This window comes from Schistocerca gregaria, chromosome 6, assembly GCF_023897955.1.
Source record: "Schistocerca gregaria isolate iqSchGreg1 chromosome 6, iqSchGreg1.2, whole genome shotgun sequence".
NCBI classification, from domain to species: domain Eukaryota; kingdom Metazoa; phylum Arthropoda; class Insecta; order Orthoptera; family Acrididae; genus Schistocerca; species Schistocerca gregaria.
Window position 1 is genome coordinate 442,128,641 of NC_064925.1, and position 18,902 is coordinate 442,147,542.

An 18,902-nucleotide genomic window follows, 5' to 3' on the forward strand; every position below is an offset into this window, starting at 1 on the left:
AGAAGTAGCACTGTCAGTACAAACAAATAAGCACAGTCCTAGGTATTTTTATCCTTGTTATTTTATAAGTAAATTATAAAAAAATAAAATGGTTGTTGTCGAGCACACGACCAGTTAAAATCGGCGAGGGCCTTTATCACGTGTTTTCTGGCCATTCTCCGCATAATATACGAATTAACACTAGTGTCAGTTTATTGTGGGACTTGCAGAAGTTTGCAGGTACAAGATCGCTTCATGAGTCAGGAATTTCCTACAGCAATAGGATGACGTCACTATAATGGTTACGTAGCTATCCGCTAAGGAGGCAGGGGAATGAGTGTACAGAAGTGAGTTTGCAGTTACAACATGCGAAGCAACGCTTTGTGTTTGAAGTATTGAATACCCTCTTCATAAACGTGTAAGTATCTCGAATTAGCGGTACTGAACATTACTGTGGCACAAGTCCGGTCTGGGTGAATCAACAGGGAGCTTACATTACTATGGCACAAGTCCGGTCTGGGTGAATCAACAGGGAGCTAAATCACAAAGAAAAGTCTGAGCTGATGAGGTAACGGCCTGAAGCGCAAATCATCTCTGACAGTAGGGTCCGGCAGCATATGGTAGCATCTATGTTCTCCACGTAATTGTTTTCCGAAACTAGAAACAATATGTAGAAAGACTGAATATCTACGTATTTAGTCCCACCATGTACAAGACGGATATCAGTGTATTGTTTCATTTTCTATTCATGCAATGCGCGTAATACATAACAGAAGACTCAGAGACTGTGAACAGAGGAAGAACGATAAAGTATCATTTTCGTGGTGTATTCATTTAGATTACGTGATAAAAATAAAATATTGTTTTTTTTTCCTTTCGTTACCAGATTCATATTATTACGCGATGTACAAGATAGAAGACTTTGCACAGAGATTACTTAATTTTGAATAAATGTTTCACAATTATTCAGTCAAAAACAACTGCCACTCCATTCTGTGGTAAATGGTGTATATTATACTCCCTCCTAGTTAACATTCCGTTCGCTCATTTATGCAAGTTTTCTTTTTTGTTTCCTCAGAAATTTCCACAGATTAGTTGTTATGTTCTAAATTACAAAAATTTCTTCGGTAAATAAGAATACCCGGTTGTGAAATACTTTTTTCAATTCCTTGTCAGTTATCACGGTTTATTCATAATCTTGTTTCGATATAATGAAGTTCAGGGAGAAGAAATTAAAACTTTTATATTTACCGACGGCAATTTACGGGCATGTAAGAAACGTTGAAAGGAGTGGATAGTGCTTAGGGAAGAGGTTAGAAGACGAATATGAACAAAATCAAACAAGGCTGATAGAGTCAAATTAGAACAGGTTATGGTGTGGCAATCAGATTCGGAAATAAGACACTAAGGGTAGTAGATGAGTTTGCTACTTGAAACCAAAATAAAGACGACGGGCAAAGTAGAAAGAATGCAAAATGCCGAATACCAACACAAGAAAAACATTTGTCATGGTAGATCGCAAACTAATGAAGTACTACATCGGTTCGGGGAAAAATGCATGGCATAACTTCACTAACGGGATCGGCTGACAGGGCACATACCGAGGCATCAAGGAATAGTCAGTATCTTAACACAGAGAACTCAGGAGGAAGATGAAAAACTATAGAAGGAGACCACGATTTGTCTATAGTTAGCAGGTCCTAGTAGTAGATTGCAGTAGTTAGACAGGGATGAAAAGGTTAGTGTGGAAGCCACACCAAACCAGTAATCGGAGTAAATGCAACACGTTTGTTTTACAGTACTATAAAAATCTAATAAACTGAGAATCGTATAGGATATCTTATACTGCACACTGAAAATAAGAAGTGGAAATTGTTTTGATGAGCATTTGCTTTGAATGGATATGTATGTATCCATATTCTGATCTGGTGTCTTTTGCTAACTTGCGGACACTCACAAAAATTAAAAACTTCATCCACTGAAGCATTGTATTGGGAAGTTCGAGGACAAATGACTGTACATGAGTGTTATGAGTATTAAATAAATAATATAAACCTTACTGGATTTTGTTAGTCAGTTCAAGGATTCGTACTTAATTAATTTTCTAAATAGAAGCCCGGCCGCGGTGGTCTCGCGGTTAAGGAGCTCAGTCCGGAACCGCGTGACTGCTACGGTCGCAGGTTCGAATCCTGCCTCGGGCATGGATGTGTGTGATGTCCTTAGGTTAGTTAGGTTTAAGTAGTTCTAAGTTCTAGGGGACTGATGACCATAGATGTTAAGTCCCATAGTGCTCAGAGCCATTCTAAATAGAAACATTTCCTTACTCAGTTTGCACATACCGGTTCTTTTTGAAGAAACTATGCATATTACCTACATTTTTACAGTAGAAAAGTCCTCAAGTTATCTTTGCTAAGGCAACCCACCTCAGGCCTGAATGAATAATGTTAGTAATTGCAAAACAATTACAAAAAAAGGAATTGTTAACACTTCGTTTGAATAATTTCAGCTCAAAAATATAATGATAAACAATTCCAAGCAGGTTGGGAGGTTAACTTGAACAGTTCACAGAAGCTTTTTGTCTCGACAACTTCTTCTGTCCCACATTTTCTTCAGAAAATTCTAGTATATAACAACTACTGTTATACATTTGAAGCAGTTCTCATACTGAAATTATCTATTTGAAAATGGGGAAAGAGTGAATATAACCATAAATGAATAATGAGGAACCAGTCTATTGGCAGGAGTCTATACTACTACAATACTCAGAGCGCGGTGTCGAAATGGCTAATATATCGGTATTATAGGAAGGCGATTGACTTCCCCTTTAGACCATGAAGATTTAAGTACTTCGTGAATTCGCAATGACACACTGTACAAATTATCGTTTTTGGGCCATCAGTCTTATTTTTTTAATGCGAACACACCTCGATTTTCTTGCTTAGCCTATGTCAGTCTCTTTATGTCAGATTAGCACTTAGCAATCATTCTTAACTATTGTTCTTTGCGTCCCAACGTTGTCTTCAAATTGCAGTCATTGCCCTCCATGGTCTAATATGGTAGACCATGGGGGTTATTTCCAGATGTCTTACAACATGTCCTATCATCCTGCCCCTACTTCTACTTAGTGTCTTTTAAATATTTCTTTCGTCGCCGATTCTGAGCAGAACTTCCTCATTTTTCATTTTGTTTGTCCACTTTACAATTCCAGTGTCTTCCTTTAACAGCACTTCTCAAACGCTTCGATTCTCTTCTTTTCTGGTTTTCCCACAGTCCATGATTCTCTTCCAAACAGTGCTCAGCTCCATATATACATTCGGAGAAAGTTTAAAATTATGGTCTATTACAATAATTTCGTGTGGCCCAATGGACGGCTGTAAGGTTTTCAAGTGGGCGACACTTCAGCGACTTGTGCGTCCCTAAGCTATCACTGTTATCCAACTGAGGAAAGAGGATCTGTAGTTTAACATGTAATATGAATCACGTCTCGTTACTGGTGACTCCTCACATCGGTGTGTGCTGAAGGCTAGATTATAGGCAGACCGGCATTCGACGCGCTGTACCACTAGACCACTCGCCCCGAAGGCGTATATTTGATACAACTAAACTTCGTTTGGTGAATAATGCTCTCTTTGCCTGTACTTGCCTGATTTCTCCGTCGTGCGTTATTTTCCTCCACTTCATGCACTATGTGATCACCCATTTTGATAAGTTTTTCCGATAATCCTATTTTTTCTGCTCCTCAGATTGGTTTACTTTGTACATAAACTGCACTCAAAGTAGACCAATCCATTCATCAGATCCTGCAAGTTTTCCCCACTTCCACATACGATAGCAATGTCATCAATCAGTTAGTCACACCATTTATATCCTTTCACCATAAATTTTAATCCCACTCACGAACTTTTCTTTTATTTCCTTCATTGCTTCTTCGACATGGGACGAACAGAATGGGAGAAAGACTGCATCCCTGCCTTATAACACTTCACTGTAGAACTTAATTCTTGGTCTGCCATTTTTATCGTTCTCTCCTGGTTCCTGTGTATGTTGCGTATTACCCACAGTCCATTACAGTATACGAGGGCCGTAACTTAAATAGTGGCAACGATTATTAATTACCGATACAAAAGAGTTACATGCTTGCACCTGTTACTGTCCTTCAAAGTAGTCACCAGCGTTGTGTAGAACCCGTTGCCAGCGATGTGGAAGGCGTAGTATATCATTAGCAGAACCAGTTCCGTTGATGGGGCGAATGGAGCATGGAGCGGTCTACTGCCTGACGAATCTCTGGAACAATTCTGAAGCGAATACCACGAAGTGGTTCCTTCGTTTTCGGAATCACATATAAGTCACTAGGACTTAAGTCCGGAGAGTATAGCGGATGGTACAATACTTCCCAGTCCCGTCGATCGAGCAGAGCAGCCACAGCTTGCGCTGTATACTGTAGCGCATTGCCGTGCAAAATGATGGGTGGGTTGCGCAGAAAGTGTCGCCACTTCTTTCGCAAAGCTGGTCGCAGGTGATGCTCCAAAAGAGAACAGTAATACTGTGCATTGACGGTCTGCTGTGGAAGAACGTAATGCGTTAGGACAACACCATCACAGTCGTACACGAGAATCACCATAACTTTCACCGCTCTGACGCACTTTCGCGGCGACTCATAATGACACCATTCGTTGGATTGGCGTTTCAGTTTTGGCTTCGTGGCATTCGCTTCAGAACTGTTCCAGAGATTCGATAGGCACCAAACAACTCCATTCGCACCGTCAACAGAACAGGCTCTGCTAACGGTATACTACGCCCTCCACATCGCTGGCAACGGGTTCTACACAACGCTAGTAGCTACTCTGAACGGCAGTAACAGGAGCAAACATGTAACTCTTTTGTATCGGTTGTGAATAAATAGTTGCCACTATTTAAATTCCAATCTTCGTATATCTTTTTTAGGTTTCCAAACATCTTGCATGAATTTACTTTGTCCAAAGCATTAATAGGTTAACAACAGTACTGCACGTATCGTCGCACCGAGCGAGGTGGCGCAGTGGTTAGACACTGGACTCGCATTCGGGAGGACGACGGTTCAATCCCGCGTCCGGCCATCCTGATTTAGGTTTTCCGTGATTTCCCTAAATCACTCCAGGCAAATCCCGGGATGGTTCCTCTGAAAGGGCACGGCCGACTTCCTTCCCCATCCTTCCCTAATCCGATGAGACCGATGACCACGCTGTCTGGTTTCCTTCCCCAAACAACCAACCAAGAACCAACGTATCGTCGCTTTATGTTTTCTAAAGCCATGCTCGTTCAGCTAACAGATTTTCAGTTTTTTTACTCATTCATTTGTATATCCTTCTGGTCAGCAGTTTGGGTCAAACTGATTGTGCTATACTACTCATGAAGTCAGTGAACGCCTGGAAAATACAATTTTAATCAAATGTACACGCCGGTAACTAAAAAGCGTGAAATCTTAGTAGGACGAAAATTGTAGGATAATAGGAGCGTCCTTGATGAACATCTTGATACACAATTAATCGCATTGACTTTATTACAATCTTTTTCTCAAGATCAGTGAATCATATTGTTGTATGCCGGCTCATACTTGTAATCTATGCGCTGACTAAGTATTGTACAGGCTCAGGGAGAGGGGAGAATTCTGTCGCAGTCGTCTCACAATGACAGTGTGCAGGAGGTCAGACGGCCAGACTTGTGAGTGGACATCCAGGGCTGCCGTTAAACGACACAACAGAAAATTAAGTCAAATAAAGAGGATATATTTCGGTGTACGGGATACAAAGACCGCGCCTAGGGAGGAAGCTACCAGGTTTAGGTCAGTCTAGGTGGACGAACGGAAAGGGAGGCGGTTCATGTTCAGTTATGTTGGTGGCCGGCAATGAGGTTCCGAGTCAGAAGCTCTGCCTCCCCAGGAAAACAAACGTCTGTTCTAGTCAAGGTGTAGCTCACAAGAGAGAGAAGCAACTAAGTACTGCAGTGACCTGTATCCTACGCACGCTCTTGGCTAAAACCTATGGTGTGAATTAGCTAGCAGTTTCAGCAGAGGGCTCAAGGCGTCTCTCGTCAGCAGCTTTAACTGGACAGAATTGCTTCGGTTCTGAAAGCCAGGCAACTTGAGTCACAAAGGCACAGCGAAAGTTGCTCTAGGAGAAAACTTGTAAAGGTTTGATTGGGGCTTTTGAAATAATTTTTTTTTTTAAACCAGTTCCCTAAAATATTCCTGCCACAATGTACATCATCTTACTCAGATGTTTAAAACTTTAACTACGCATTAACAACGTGTCTATCTAAAAAGTAGACTACAATCATGTCATTTCAGCCAAAATTTTTATACTAGAGCAATGTACTTGAGGACAATATTATGGAAATGGAAGAGCACGTAGATGAAGATGAAATGGGAGATACGATACTGCGTGAAGAGTTTGACAGAGCACTGAAAGACCTGAGTCGAAACAAGCCCCCGGAGTAGACAACATTCCATTGGAAATACTGACGCCCTTGGGAGAGCCAGTCCTGACAAAACTCTACCATCTGGTGAGCAAGATGTATGAGACAGGCGAAATACCCTCAGACTTCAAGAAGAATATAATAATTCCAATCCCAAAGAAAGCAGGTGTTGACAGATGTGAAAATTACCGAACTATCAGTTTAATAAGTCACAGCTGCAAAATACTAACGCGAATTCTTTACAGACGAATGGAAAAACTAGTAGAAGCCGACCTCGGGGAAGATCAGTTTGGATTCCGTAGAAATGTTGGAACACGTGAGGCAATACTGCCCCTACAACCTACCTTAGAAGCTAGATTAAGGAAGGGCAAGCCTACGTTTCTAGCATTTGTAGACTTAGAGAAAGCTTTTGACAATGTTGATTAGAATACTCTCTTTAAAATTCTAAAGGTAGCAGGGGTAAAATACAGGGAGCGAAAGACTATTTACAGTTTGTACAGAAACCAGATGGCAGTTATAAGAGTCAATCTGTATATTGAGCAAGCAGTAAAGGAAACAAAAGAAAAATTCGGAGTAGGTATTAAAATCCATGGAGAAGAAATAAAAAGTTTGAGGTTCGCTGATGACATCGTAATTCTGTCAGAGGCAGCAAAGGACTTGGAAGAGCGGTTGACCGGAATGGATAGTGTCTTGAAAGGAGGATATAAGATGATCATCAACAAAAGTAAAACGAGGATAATGGAATGTAGTCGAATTAATTCGGGTGACGATGAGAGAATTAGATTAGGAAATGTGACACTTAAAGTAGTAAAGGAGTTTTGCTATTTGGGGAGCAAAATAACTGATGATGGTCGAAGTAGGGAGGATATAAAATGTAGACTGGCAATGGCAAGGAAAGCGTTCCTGAATAAGAGAAATTTGTTAACATCGAGCATAGATTTAAGTGTCAGGAAGTCATTTCTGAAAGTATTTGTATGGAGTGTAGCCATGTATTGAAGCGAAACATGGACGATAGTTTGGACAAGAAGAGAATAGAAGATGCTACAGAATAATGCTGAAGATTAGATGGGTAGATCACATAACTAATGAGGAAGTATTGAATCGGATTGGGGAGAAGAGACGTTTGTGGCACAACTTGACCAGAAGAAGGGATCGGTTGGTAGGACATGTTCCGAGGCATCAAGGGATCACCAATTTAGTATTGGAGGGCAGCGTGGAGGGTAAAAATCGTAGAGGGAGATCAAGAGATGACTACACTAAGCACATTCAGAAGGATGTAGGTTGCAGTAGGTACTGGGAGATGAAGAACCTTGCACAGGATAGAGTAGCATGGAGAGCTGCATGAAACCAGTCTCAGTACTGAAGACCACAACAACAACAACAATCAAAATGAAGGTAACTTTTTTAAAATTAATCAGCATGTATTTTCCTTCCTGCTGATAACACATTAGACTCTGTAGTGAACTTTCGTCCATAAATTTCAGACTTCTAGCTCAAATAGTTTTTTGTGCATAAAATAAACGTATCAGTAAATTTAATTCTCGGGTATTCAGTTCAAAATTTGATTAGCTAACACTCGACTCTGTTATTCCTAATACACTCCTGGAAATGGAAAAAAGAACACATTGACACCGGTGTGTCAGACCCACCATACTTGCTCCGGACACTGCGAGAGGGCTGTACAAGCAATGATCACACGCACGGCACAGCGGACACACCAAGAACCGCGGTGTTGGCCGTCGAATGGCGCTAGCTGCGCAGCATTTGTGCACCGCCGCCGTCAGTGTCAGCCAGTTTGCCGTGGCATACGGAGCTCCATCGCAGTCTTTAACACTGGTAGTATGCCGCGACAGCGTGGACGTGAACCGTATGTGCAGGTGACGGACTTTGAGCGAGGGCGTATAGTGGGCATGCGGGAGGCCGGGTGGACGTACCGCCGAATTGCTCAACACGTGGGGCGTTCGGTCTCCAGAGTACATCGATGTTGTCGCCAGTGGTCGGCGGAAGGTACACGTGCCCGTCGACCTGGGACCGGACCGCAGCGACGCACGGATGCACGCCAAGACCATAGGATCCTACGCAGTGCCGTAGGGGACCGCACCGCCATTTCCCAGCAAATTAGGGACACTGTTGCTCCTGGGTTATCGGCGAGGACCATTCGCAACCGTCTCCATGAAGCTGGGCTACGGTCCCGCACACCGTTAGGCCGCCTTCCGCTCACGCCCCAACATCGTGCTGCCCGCCTCCAGTGGTGTCGCGACAGACGTGAATGGAGGGACGAATGGAGACGTGTCGTCTTCAGCGATGAGAGTCGCTTCTGCCTTGGTGCCAATGATGGTCGTATGCGTGTTTGGCGCCGTGCAGGTGAGCGCCACAATCAGGACTGCATACGACCGAGGCACACAGGGCCAACACCCGGCATCATGGTGTGGGGAGCGATCTCCTACACTGGCCGTACACCTCTGGTGATCGTCGAGGGGACACTGAATAGTGCACGGTACATCCAAACCGTCATCGAACCCATCGTTCTGCCATTCCTAGACCGGCAAGGGAACTTGCTGTTCCAACAGGACAATGCACGTCCGCATGTATCCCGTGCCACGCAACGTGCTCTAGAAGGTGTAAGTCAACTACCCTGGCCAGGAAGATCTCCGGATCTGTCCCCCATTGAGCATGTTTGGGACTGGATGAAGCGTCGTCTCACGCGGTCTGCACGCCCAGCACGAACGCTGGTCCAACTGAGGCGCCAGGTGGAAATGGCATGGCAAGCCGTTCCACAGGACTACATCCAGCATCTCTACGATCGTCTCCATGGGAGAATAGCAGCCTGCATTGCTGCGAAAGGTGGATATACACTGTACTAGTGCCGACATTGTGCATGCTCTGTTGCCTGTGTCTATGTGCCTGTGGTTCTGTCAGTGTGATCATGTGATGTATCTGACCCCAGGAATGTGTCAATAAAGTTTCGCCTTCCTGGGACAATGAATTCACGGTGTTCTTATTTAAATTTCCAGGAGTGTACATTCCATTTGCACAATATACTTGGTTTACATGTTCCACACCTTCTCTTTTCCTTTCTTTATACCTCCTTGCTATTCTGGCGTCTTTAGGTGCCTCAAGGACCTCCATATCAGCTTCGACCACACTCATGGAATCAATTGCCAACAGTGTCTTATATTAAACCCGGAATATATTTTTAGCAACTCTAGAACTTCACTCTTGTTCACTACCTGACATATAAAAAATTACAGGCGTAATAACTTTCGAGAACGACTAAATAACTGCAAGTAAAACTACAGAAAAATTTCTAGGGAAACAACGCTCAGTAACCGAAGACATACGGCGGAAACATAAGAGCATCGCAACACGTATCTTGTAAAAGGGCTACCAAATTGGAAAACAGTTGTACAGTATATATTTCTTGGAGTCTAATGACAACAATAACTTGTGAAAACAGCGGAAACACAAGCGTGGATGCACACTGAGAGATCACTAAACTGATTTTTACACAACTTCCGTTTGTCCAATTCAATTCTTTTAAGCACCATTTTGTTCTAAAGATTGTAAAAATCGATTCCAGATGAAAAGCAACCTTTTTTGAGGCAGATTCATAGCCAAGTTGCCTTACCTGCCGTTTTATTTTCGTGATTCTGTGAATTATATTTTGCCGAACGTCGGATACGACATGAGCAAGTAGCTAATTGCAAGCTGCTATTGTGTATATGAATTCTACACGGCATTTTACTTTATATTTGCAGTTTCCTATCTTCTATGTGAGTTCAGTCAACCTGAAATCATTTTATTTATGTTTCTGCGACTAATTCTTTGCGCTATTTCTACTCCTTGTTCCTCCTTTCGTTAAAGCACTCTTTTGTTACTTACTCTCCTGTTCTGGAAGTTGTGATGACCACAACCCACAGAAAAAAAATTATCAAAATCTGAACTGTAAAGTTATCCAAAATTCTAGTTGGAAAACCACACTCTTTGTTATACTTCTCAATTGGTCACGATCCCACTTTGTTTATGAACTGAAAACTCTAATATTCACGAGAAACTGCTCTGAAATTAACCTGAACCGACAAAATTGTGTATATATTCTCTGAAACTTCAAAGACATGTAAGACAATATCTGAAAGAAATTAGAAAAAGTGACAAAATTTCGTGAATCACACACAACACTGTTAACAATCGCATGAACACTGGGGGGTTTCACCATACATCTACCCACTTTTGAGTATAACCAGTGTCTCTCAATACTACGACTCGTATCAATACAATATCAAAAAAAAATTTATTACTGGGTAAACAGTCACTACGTGATTTGACAGCTGACATTTATAATTCCCGCTCACGTCAGCAAAAGCACCAATACGGGAATAGCACCTTTTACGTTATTGGTCAGAACGCAAGCAATTATGGCGGTCGCCGTAATTTTCGCGCGAAGCCATATTTCGTGACAAAATACTCTTATTAGTCACTGTCATATATCTAGTCTCATAACAATACATAAAACTACATAAATTAAGTACAATAATTTTGACATGCAAGGAGAATTAGTCCTAATGAGAGGAAGAAGTTTATATTTACTGGTGTTTCAACAATGACTACCGGGCAACTTTTAATTCACTGATTGTAATTTTATTTTCGTTAGCAGAAAGCAAACAAACTAAACAAAGAATTTAATTAAATAGAGTCTGTAATTCTTATACTTTTAATAGAGAAAGAAAGTTTCTAGGTCAGGGGATAGCGTTCGGCGAAATCCCTTAACTTTTTGTTGCATACGAAGCGTTGCGTTAATCAGCACGATGTCGGCGGGTTACGATGATGAGAGCAGCATACAGGCAGTTCCGCTGGTTAATCTTCTCCGGCGAAACGCAAATAAAGTTCCGGCACAGCTGCATCATTCACCCCGTGGTGATTAACAAACCACAAGACGCCAGTATACGAACGTTGTTAACATGTCCTCTCTTTCAAAGTACATGTCGTAGACATCGCCCGTTTTTACACTTTATGCACTGTCCGTAACGCTATCGTCCATAATTACACGGTTCGACACATTCATATAGTCTTAGCCACAAATACACAATTCATAGAATTGTTCTTGTGTGTGAAGCACACCGTAAACAATGTCCACTCTGTTCTCGCATTTCAAACTTCGACAACGTCACTGAAAGCCATTTATATTGCACAGTTAATTGGTCTTCACTTTCACGGCTTGATAGAATGTGATATACAACAGTTCCCCCACCCAACACCAATACCAGCAAAGTTCATTCGCATAAAAGCACAGTTCGTGTCGGCCACAACAAAGTAATGTTAGCGGCACTTTCACAGTCCGGTTTATTTGCTCTTAAAGTTCCCTGGCGATGGCATTACCTACCACAGTGGTAAAGAGAATTAACAATCTGATAGTTCGGTATCACTGTCCATACAATTACGTATGCTTTTCATGAAGCACAGTAGTATTTTTTCCCGCGCACGCTTCACAGACCCGCCATCCACCATCCCCTCCACTACGCAACCACCTTTCGACTCTCGATATCACTATCGCTGTCCTCTGTCTATAGGTGTTATATCGTTATCGTAAATTACATAAACCTTTACAAATGATATTGACCGCATTTTTCACAATTAATAATATTCCAAAAGAGAACTTTACAAACTTTACCACAGGTACAAAACAAGAAACATGTTTCTCCATTGGCAAACGAAATAATCACAAATACATCTTTACATTTAAAAACCACGGTAGAATGTTACATAATCACAATTAGAAATGCCCATATGAACAAAAGAAAAAAATAGAAATCTAAAGAAAATTACGAAAAAAAATTTTATATGCTTAATTAGCAATGCCTTCACAAAGTCTTTCCTATTATTTCCCAGCGTCATCTACGTTTCGTTGCTTTTTCTTCAGAACTACTTGCTTATGTCAGTCTGAACTTGGAAGGTATTCCGCTTCGGTTTCTCGACGGCTCTGGTATCATATTTTTCACGTTTTAGAGTCGTGTCTGGCGGAACACTTAACACGTGCAACTCTATTTTGGTAACAGTTAGCAGTGTACTGTATTGCTGACATTTCAAGCACAGCAGGGGTGTGAACCATCTCGACGTGACCAGACGTTTATCGCTAAATACTGGAGCTTCTGAAGTCCCAATATTCCATTACTTTTGTCTGCTAGAATCTTTGATTTTTCTGTCTTTCATTATTCGAGAGAAATGCATCAGGTCTTCTCAGATTCTGGTGAGATCATTTTTTCTAATGGGATACACTGTTTCGTAAAATCACTGTATCGCTTTTTAATTTGTGGAAATTGGAATAGTGCTTTGCCCTATGAGGCTAACCGTGTTGTGAGTGGAATATTGAACCCTGTCTAAAACGTGAACGTGAACTAATATGACGAGCTACCGTAGAGGCAAACGAATAAGCTGCTCGTACACTATCCATAAAACCATCTTTTTCTTCTTCTCCTCCTCCACCTCCTCCTCCTACTGTTATGACGAACCCTTCTCTGTTACTTCTAAAAAATCAATAGTTATTGTTCATGTGTACTTCTTCAGAACGGTAACACTAAGTCAGTGCAGCAGTGAGGAGGAGGATCGAAATAATTATTAAAATAAATCTACTCATTTGGTTCTTGAACCTCCTTGTTGATAACCTTGCTCGTTGATAATTATGGCCCACTGAAAACAATACATTTGTCAAGGCGGTATGTTTATGTCGTTTTTAGTTTGACAATTTGGCCACTGCCTTTCTGGTTCAATTCATTTATTTTAACATAACAACGTCATATCATAACATGTATTAACTTTTGTGTAGCATATATTGATGAACGTCATATCAATTTCTCCCTAACTACTTCTCGCGTCAATTTCTTAAGAATCATTTCATCACAGCTACGTAACAGCTACGGACTTGCGATAGTACAAAGTTACGAGAAGTCGCACTATAGCAATGTTAAACAATATCAATTTACATCCAGACATATTAATACGCAATTAGTTCTTTTACAAATACCTTCAAAATACGTTATAAAAATAGAAATAGCCACAATAATTACAATTTCAAGTTAAACTATAAATATTAAAAGGTGTTTTTCTAAAAAATAAATCTTACATTAATTTCATGTGTCATTTCTGTTTCTAAAAAAATATACATCAGATTTACAGTAAATACAAAGTTACGACTTTGTTGGATTGTGTCTTGAACTAACAAGTATCGGATTCTCCAATATGTGACGAAAAGTGTCCAAGCATCGAAGCCTCACAATATGATAGGTTTTATAACTGTACAGGCAGTACGGGACGTTGTATAGTTAGAGTCTGAAACTTCCTGGCAAATTAAAACTGTGTGCCGGACCGAGACTCGAACTCGGGACCTTTGCCTTTCCCGGGCAAGTGCTCTACCAAATGAGCTACCCAAGCACGAGTTCGATTCTCAGTCAGGCACACAGTTGTAATCGGCCAGGAAGTTTCATATCAACGTACACTCCGCTGCTGAGTGAAAATCTCATTCTGGAAACATCCCCCAAGCTGTGGCTAAGCCATGTCTTCGCAATATCCTTTCTTCCAGGAGTGCTAGTTCTGCAAGGTTCGAAAAAGAGCTTCTGTGAAGTTCGGAAGGTAGGGGACGAGGTACCGGCAGAATTGAAGCTGTAAGGACGGGTCGCGAGTCGTGCTTGGGTAACTCATTTGGTAGAGCACGTGCCCGCGAAATGCAAAGGCCCCGAGTTCGAGTCTCAGTCCGGCACACAGTTTTAATCTTCCAGGAAGTTTCATATCAGCGTACACTCCAATGCAGAGTGAAAATCTCATTCCACCTAGAGTCTGGTTTGCCGCTGATCAAGAGATGGTGTGAAGATGCTTTTTATTAGTCCTGCGACTTTTGTTAAGATCGTGATTTTGTGTGCCCTAGGTATCTGAATGTTGATATATGCTCGAGAGTTTTGATGCCTATTGAAATTTCGGTTGTCTTGTGGTCTTTCCCGATGAAGGACATAACTCTGTTTTTATTGAGGGCGATCTCCACGTTGTACATTTTTGCTGTTCCTTCTGATTCTGCAAACAGAGGTACTTGGTCATCAAATAGTAGTGTGACTAGATCATTTGGTCAATTTTTATTCTGCCATGGAGATTTTGTCTCCATTCAGTAACAGAGTGTTAAAAAGAAGTATTCCATATTTTGAGAGATGGTAGTATGAAGCAGAATATGAGAAAATGGCCAGTAACCATGGGCTGTAATGCTCATTACGAAATATGACTCCATTTTTAATAAATCAGTTTTATGACATTTTAATAAAAAACAGACAGACTGAATTTAGCGTAGATGTATACTTGCAGTCGAGTCACAACTCACATATCGCTATGATACCGCAATCCAAAGGCCTCCACAACATCGTTGACTTTGAAACCATTGTGGTACTACCATCGTAGCCCATAGAGGGCACACTGACTATACATCGTCTGTACAGTTATTTTAAAGCTTTCATTTGATATTTTATACAACATTAAAGTAATTCCATGGTTGTAAGATACATTATACATAACTATTTTATGTTACCATCGTACGTTGTTCTTTTACGTTTTGACGATTATGTTAACCCATTTTTATACCGATTGGTTGATCTAAGGTAGAGGGAGAAGAGGTAGGCGGAACATCTTCGTACTGAAGAGTATGCTCGTCACTTTCTGGCATCAGTTGACATCACAGGAGCTGAGAAGAGTGCTCCACCGACCATCTTCGAAGGATGCCATGGGTGTAACACGTCTTATTGTATTTTATCCTTATAAGCATTTTGTCTTATTTTATTGTAAATCTAGTAAGGTTTCTATTACTTTCTAAATTAAATTACAGGTCTGATGATGGTCATGTGATATGACCGAAGACGGTCACCTATGTTCTTGTAACATACGTGGTGTGATTAAGACTTAATTTTAAAAAGCAAAAAAAAAATTTAAAATTTTAATCGCTGCTCCGAAAATGTTTATTAAAATTGTCCATCTCTCTGCTGATACACGTCTATAGAGCGGTAAGTTAAGTGTTTCTCTTTTTCCGTGTTTTCCACGTAGTTGTTGTTGTTGTTGTTGTCTTCAGTCGTGAGACTGGTTTGATGCAGCTGTCCATGCTACTATATCCTGTGCAAGGTGCTTCATCTCCCAGTACGTACTGCAGCGTACATCCTTCTGAATCTGCTTGGTCTATTCATGTCTTGGTCTCCCTCTATGATTTTTACCCTCCACGCTGCCCTTCAATACTAAATTGGTGATCCCTTGATGCCTCAGGACATGTCCTACCAACCGATCCCTTCTTCTAGTCAAGTTGTGCCACAAACTTCTCTTCTCCCCAATCCTATTCAACACCTCCTCATTAGTTACGTGATCTACCCACCTAATCTTCAACATTCTTCTGTAGCACCACATTTCGAAAGCTTCTATTCTCTTCTTGTGTTTTGTAAGCCACCTCCTTTGTTGATGGACTACATTTTCTAAGGACTCTCCCAAAGAATCTCAACCTGGTACCCACCTTGCCAACAATTAATTTTATATGATCATTCCACTTCAAATCGTTCCGTACGGATATTCCCACATATTTTACAGAAGTAACTGCTACCAGTGTTCGTTCCTCTATCATATAATCATACAATAAAGGATCCTTCTTTCTATGTATTGGCAATACATTACATTTGTCTATGTTAAGGGTCACTTGCCACTCGCTGCACCAAGTGCCTATCCGCTGCAGATCTTCCTGCATTTCGCTACAATTTTTTAATGCTGCAACTTCTCTGTTTACTACAGCATCATCCGCGAAAAGCCGCATGGAACTTCCGACACTCTCTATATTGTGAAAAGCAATGGTCCCATAACACTCCCCCGTGGCACGCCAGAGGTTACTTTAACATCTGTAGACGTCTCTCCATTGAGAACAACATGCTGTGTTCTGTTTGCTATAAACTCTTCAATCCAGCCACACAGCTGGTCTGATATTCCGTAGGCTCTTACTTTGTTTATAAGGCGACAGTGCGGAACTGTATCGAGCGTCTTCCGGAAGTCAAGGAAAATAACGTCTACCTGAGAGCCTGTATCTAATATTTTCTGGGTCTCATGAACAAATAAAGCGAGTTGGGTCTCACACGATAGCTGTTTCCGGAATTCATATTGATTCCTGCAGAGTAGATCCTGGGTTTCCAGAAACGACATGATACGCGAGCAAAAAACATGTTCTAAAATTCTACAACAGATCGATGTCAGAGATATAGGTCTACAGTTTTGCGCGTCTGCTCGACGACCGTTCTTGAAGACTGGGACTACCTGTGCTCTCTTCCAGTCATTTGGAACCTTCCGTTCCTCTAGCGACTTGCGGTACACGGCTGTTAGAAGGGGGCAAGTTCTTTCGCGTACTCTGTGTAGAATCGAATTGGTATCCCGTGAGGTCCAGTGGACTTTCCTCTGTTGAGTGATTCCAGTTGCTTTTCTATTCCTTGGACACTTATCTCAATGTCAGCCATTTTTTCGATTGTGCGAGGATTTAGAGAAGGAACTGCAGTGTGGTCGTCCTCTGTGAAACAGCTTTGGAAAAAGGTGTTTAGTACGTGATGAGGTAGTGTGTAGCACTGGCTTTGAGTGCGACGTGCCGCCGCCTCGGTGGTGTGAGTGACGGGTGTGTGGTTTGGTGTGTGGCAGGCGCCCCTGCAGTACCTGCGCCAGCACGAGCACGTGGTGCTGGACCCCGCCTTCTCGCCCTCCGAGCCCTCCGAGATCTTCCACTCTGAGGACCACGGCCAACAGCAGCAGCCGCAGCCACACCCCATGAAGAGGCGGCCGTCTGACAGGTGAGGCTCCACACACTTTCCTAAACCAGCTGCACCTTCCGCCTTTTATTCCAACAAACCAAAATTTACTTTTAATTGTATTTTAATTTTATTTTTATATTTATCTAACGTATGTACAATCCAATATCGTCTCATCTTCACGTATTATAGTTCAATTCTTTTATCTTGACGGTTCGCGCATGCCCGCCCAGACGAGGGAGATTGCTGCGTTGCCAGTTGTACGCGCCAAGAGAAGCAGCGCCGTAGTATAGTTAGAAAACTTACGTTTAGGGGGGGGAGCACGCAGTTTATGAAGTAAAGCCACCACGGCCGCATTAACCCTTTCGCTGCTACAGAGACGTGCTCCCCGCATTCCGCGATGTGCGCGATTTTGTCATCATTGCACTGCTCGCCTGTGCGGACACATGGTGTTTCGACTCCTTTGACACATTTTATCATTCGATTACACAAAAACTATTTGGCCCAAAAATTTGATTTTTACACAAATTCTTGTCTGTTACCTTCCCCCCATAAATGACTTAATTTTGTTTCGAAGTTCAACGCAGTTATTGTGCAGCATTAGATGTAGTAAACCGTTGCATGAAATTTCAGAGTTTGCAGAGGTAAAAGTCCATAGCGTATACTTTCCGTTTGGTCGATTTCAGTTGCCACTAGAAATTTCAAAGAAGTACATTCAAACGAATAAAATTCATGAAGTAAGACACTTCGATATTGTTTTTAAATAAAGAAAATATGAAGCATCGAACAAGAATTGAACTCAGAACCTTTGGCTTAGCACGCATACACTTTAACCATTACGCTAACGCAACTCGTCACTTAATACATTTCCCGGAATATTTTAAAATATGACGCAAAATACCGACAAACACTGTTGGTATGACTATGAATTACTCGCGTTTCGCCGAAGTACAAAAGGAAATAAACAATTACCACTGTTCTTTATTGCGAAAAGCGGTTAGTGAGAATGATATAAACACCTTTCCGTGCTATCGCCCGAATTTGAAGGCTTATTGCTTGTTTGGTATAATTAATTAATAGAATATGAAGCAATTAGTATAAAGAATGCTTTTTTCCAAACTTTCTATAAAAGACACTGCTTTTGTTCAATTACTTTATTTATGACTGAACGTTTCTAAAACTGAAGACACTCGTCCGTGCTCTGCACTGAAGTCGAGCTCTGGCAACGTCGTTCTCTGTTCATTGGCTGACTGTGTTTTGTGACGTCAGATGCGCAGAACGAACCTGAACTCGGCCGCCGTCATAAAAGATGCGCACTTTAGTCCATCACAATATTATTGCCCTGGGAGTGAAGGCACTTCAATTGGCTTATCGTGAGTTTTTATTGTGATATTTCACGAGAACACGCTGATTGACTTCATAATACACCCACAGCGGTCTTGAATTCATTAACAGTGTGACGTACATCCCTCAGTCACCAGAGTACTCTGTGACGTCACCGCGTGTTTCCAAGAACGGCCCACGACCAGCCAACTGCAATAATACTGTATTGTGGTTGGGCAGTATCTGGTGGCTATAATTAAAGTGCAGCTGCTCAACGGACGTCCATTGTGGTCTGCAATCATCGCACGGCGGGGCACTCAACAGATACGCTAATGCATTAATGCGGAACCAATTCAAGCT

At 41.7% G+C, this 18,902-nt stretch overlaps 1 protein-coding gene across 1 annotated transcript in view; it reads left to right on the plus strand.

Annotated features, from left to right (window-relative positions):
• LOC126278302 (protein CBFA2T1-like) overlaps nt 1-18,902 on the plus strand; it is a 1,072,749-nt gene that overhangs the window by 923,569 nt on the left and 130,278 nt on the right. Inside the window, exon 6 of the mRNA XM_049978315.1 lies at nt 17,113-17,261. Within this exon, the coding sequence (XP_049834272.1) occupies nt 17,113-17,261 (149 nt within the window). The remainder of the gene's footprint in view (nt 1-17,112; nt 17,262-18,902) is intronic.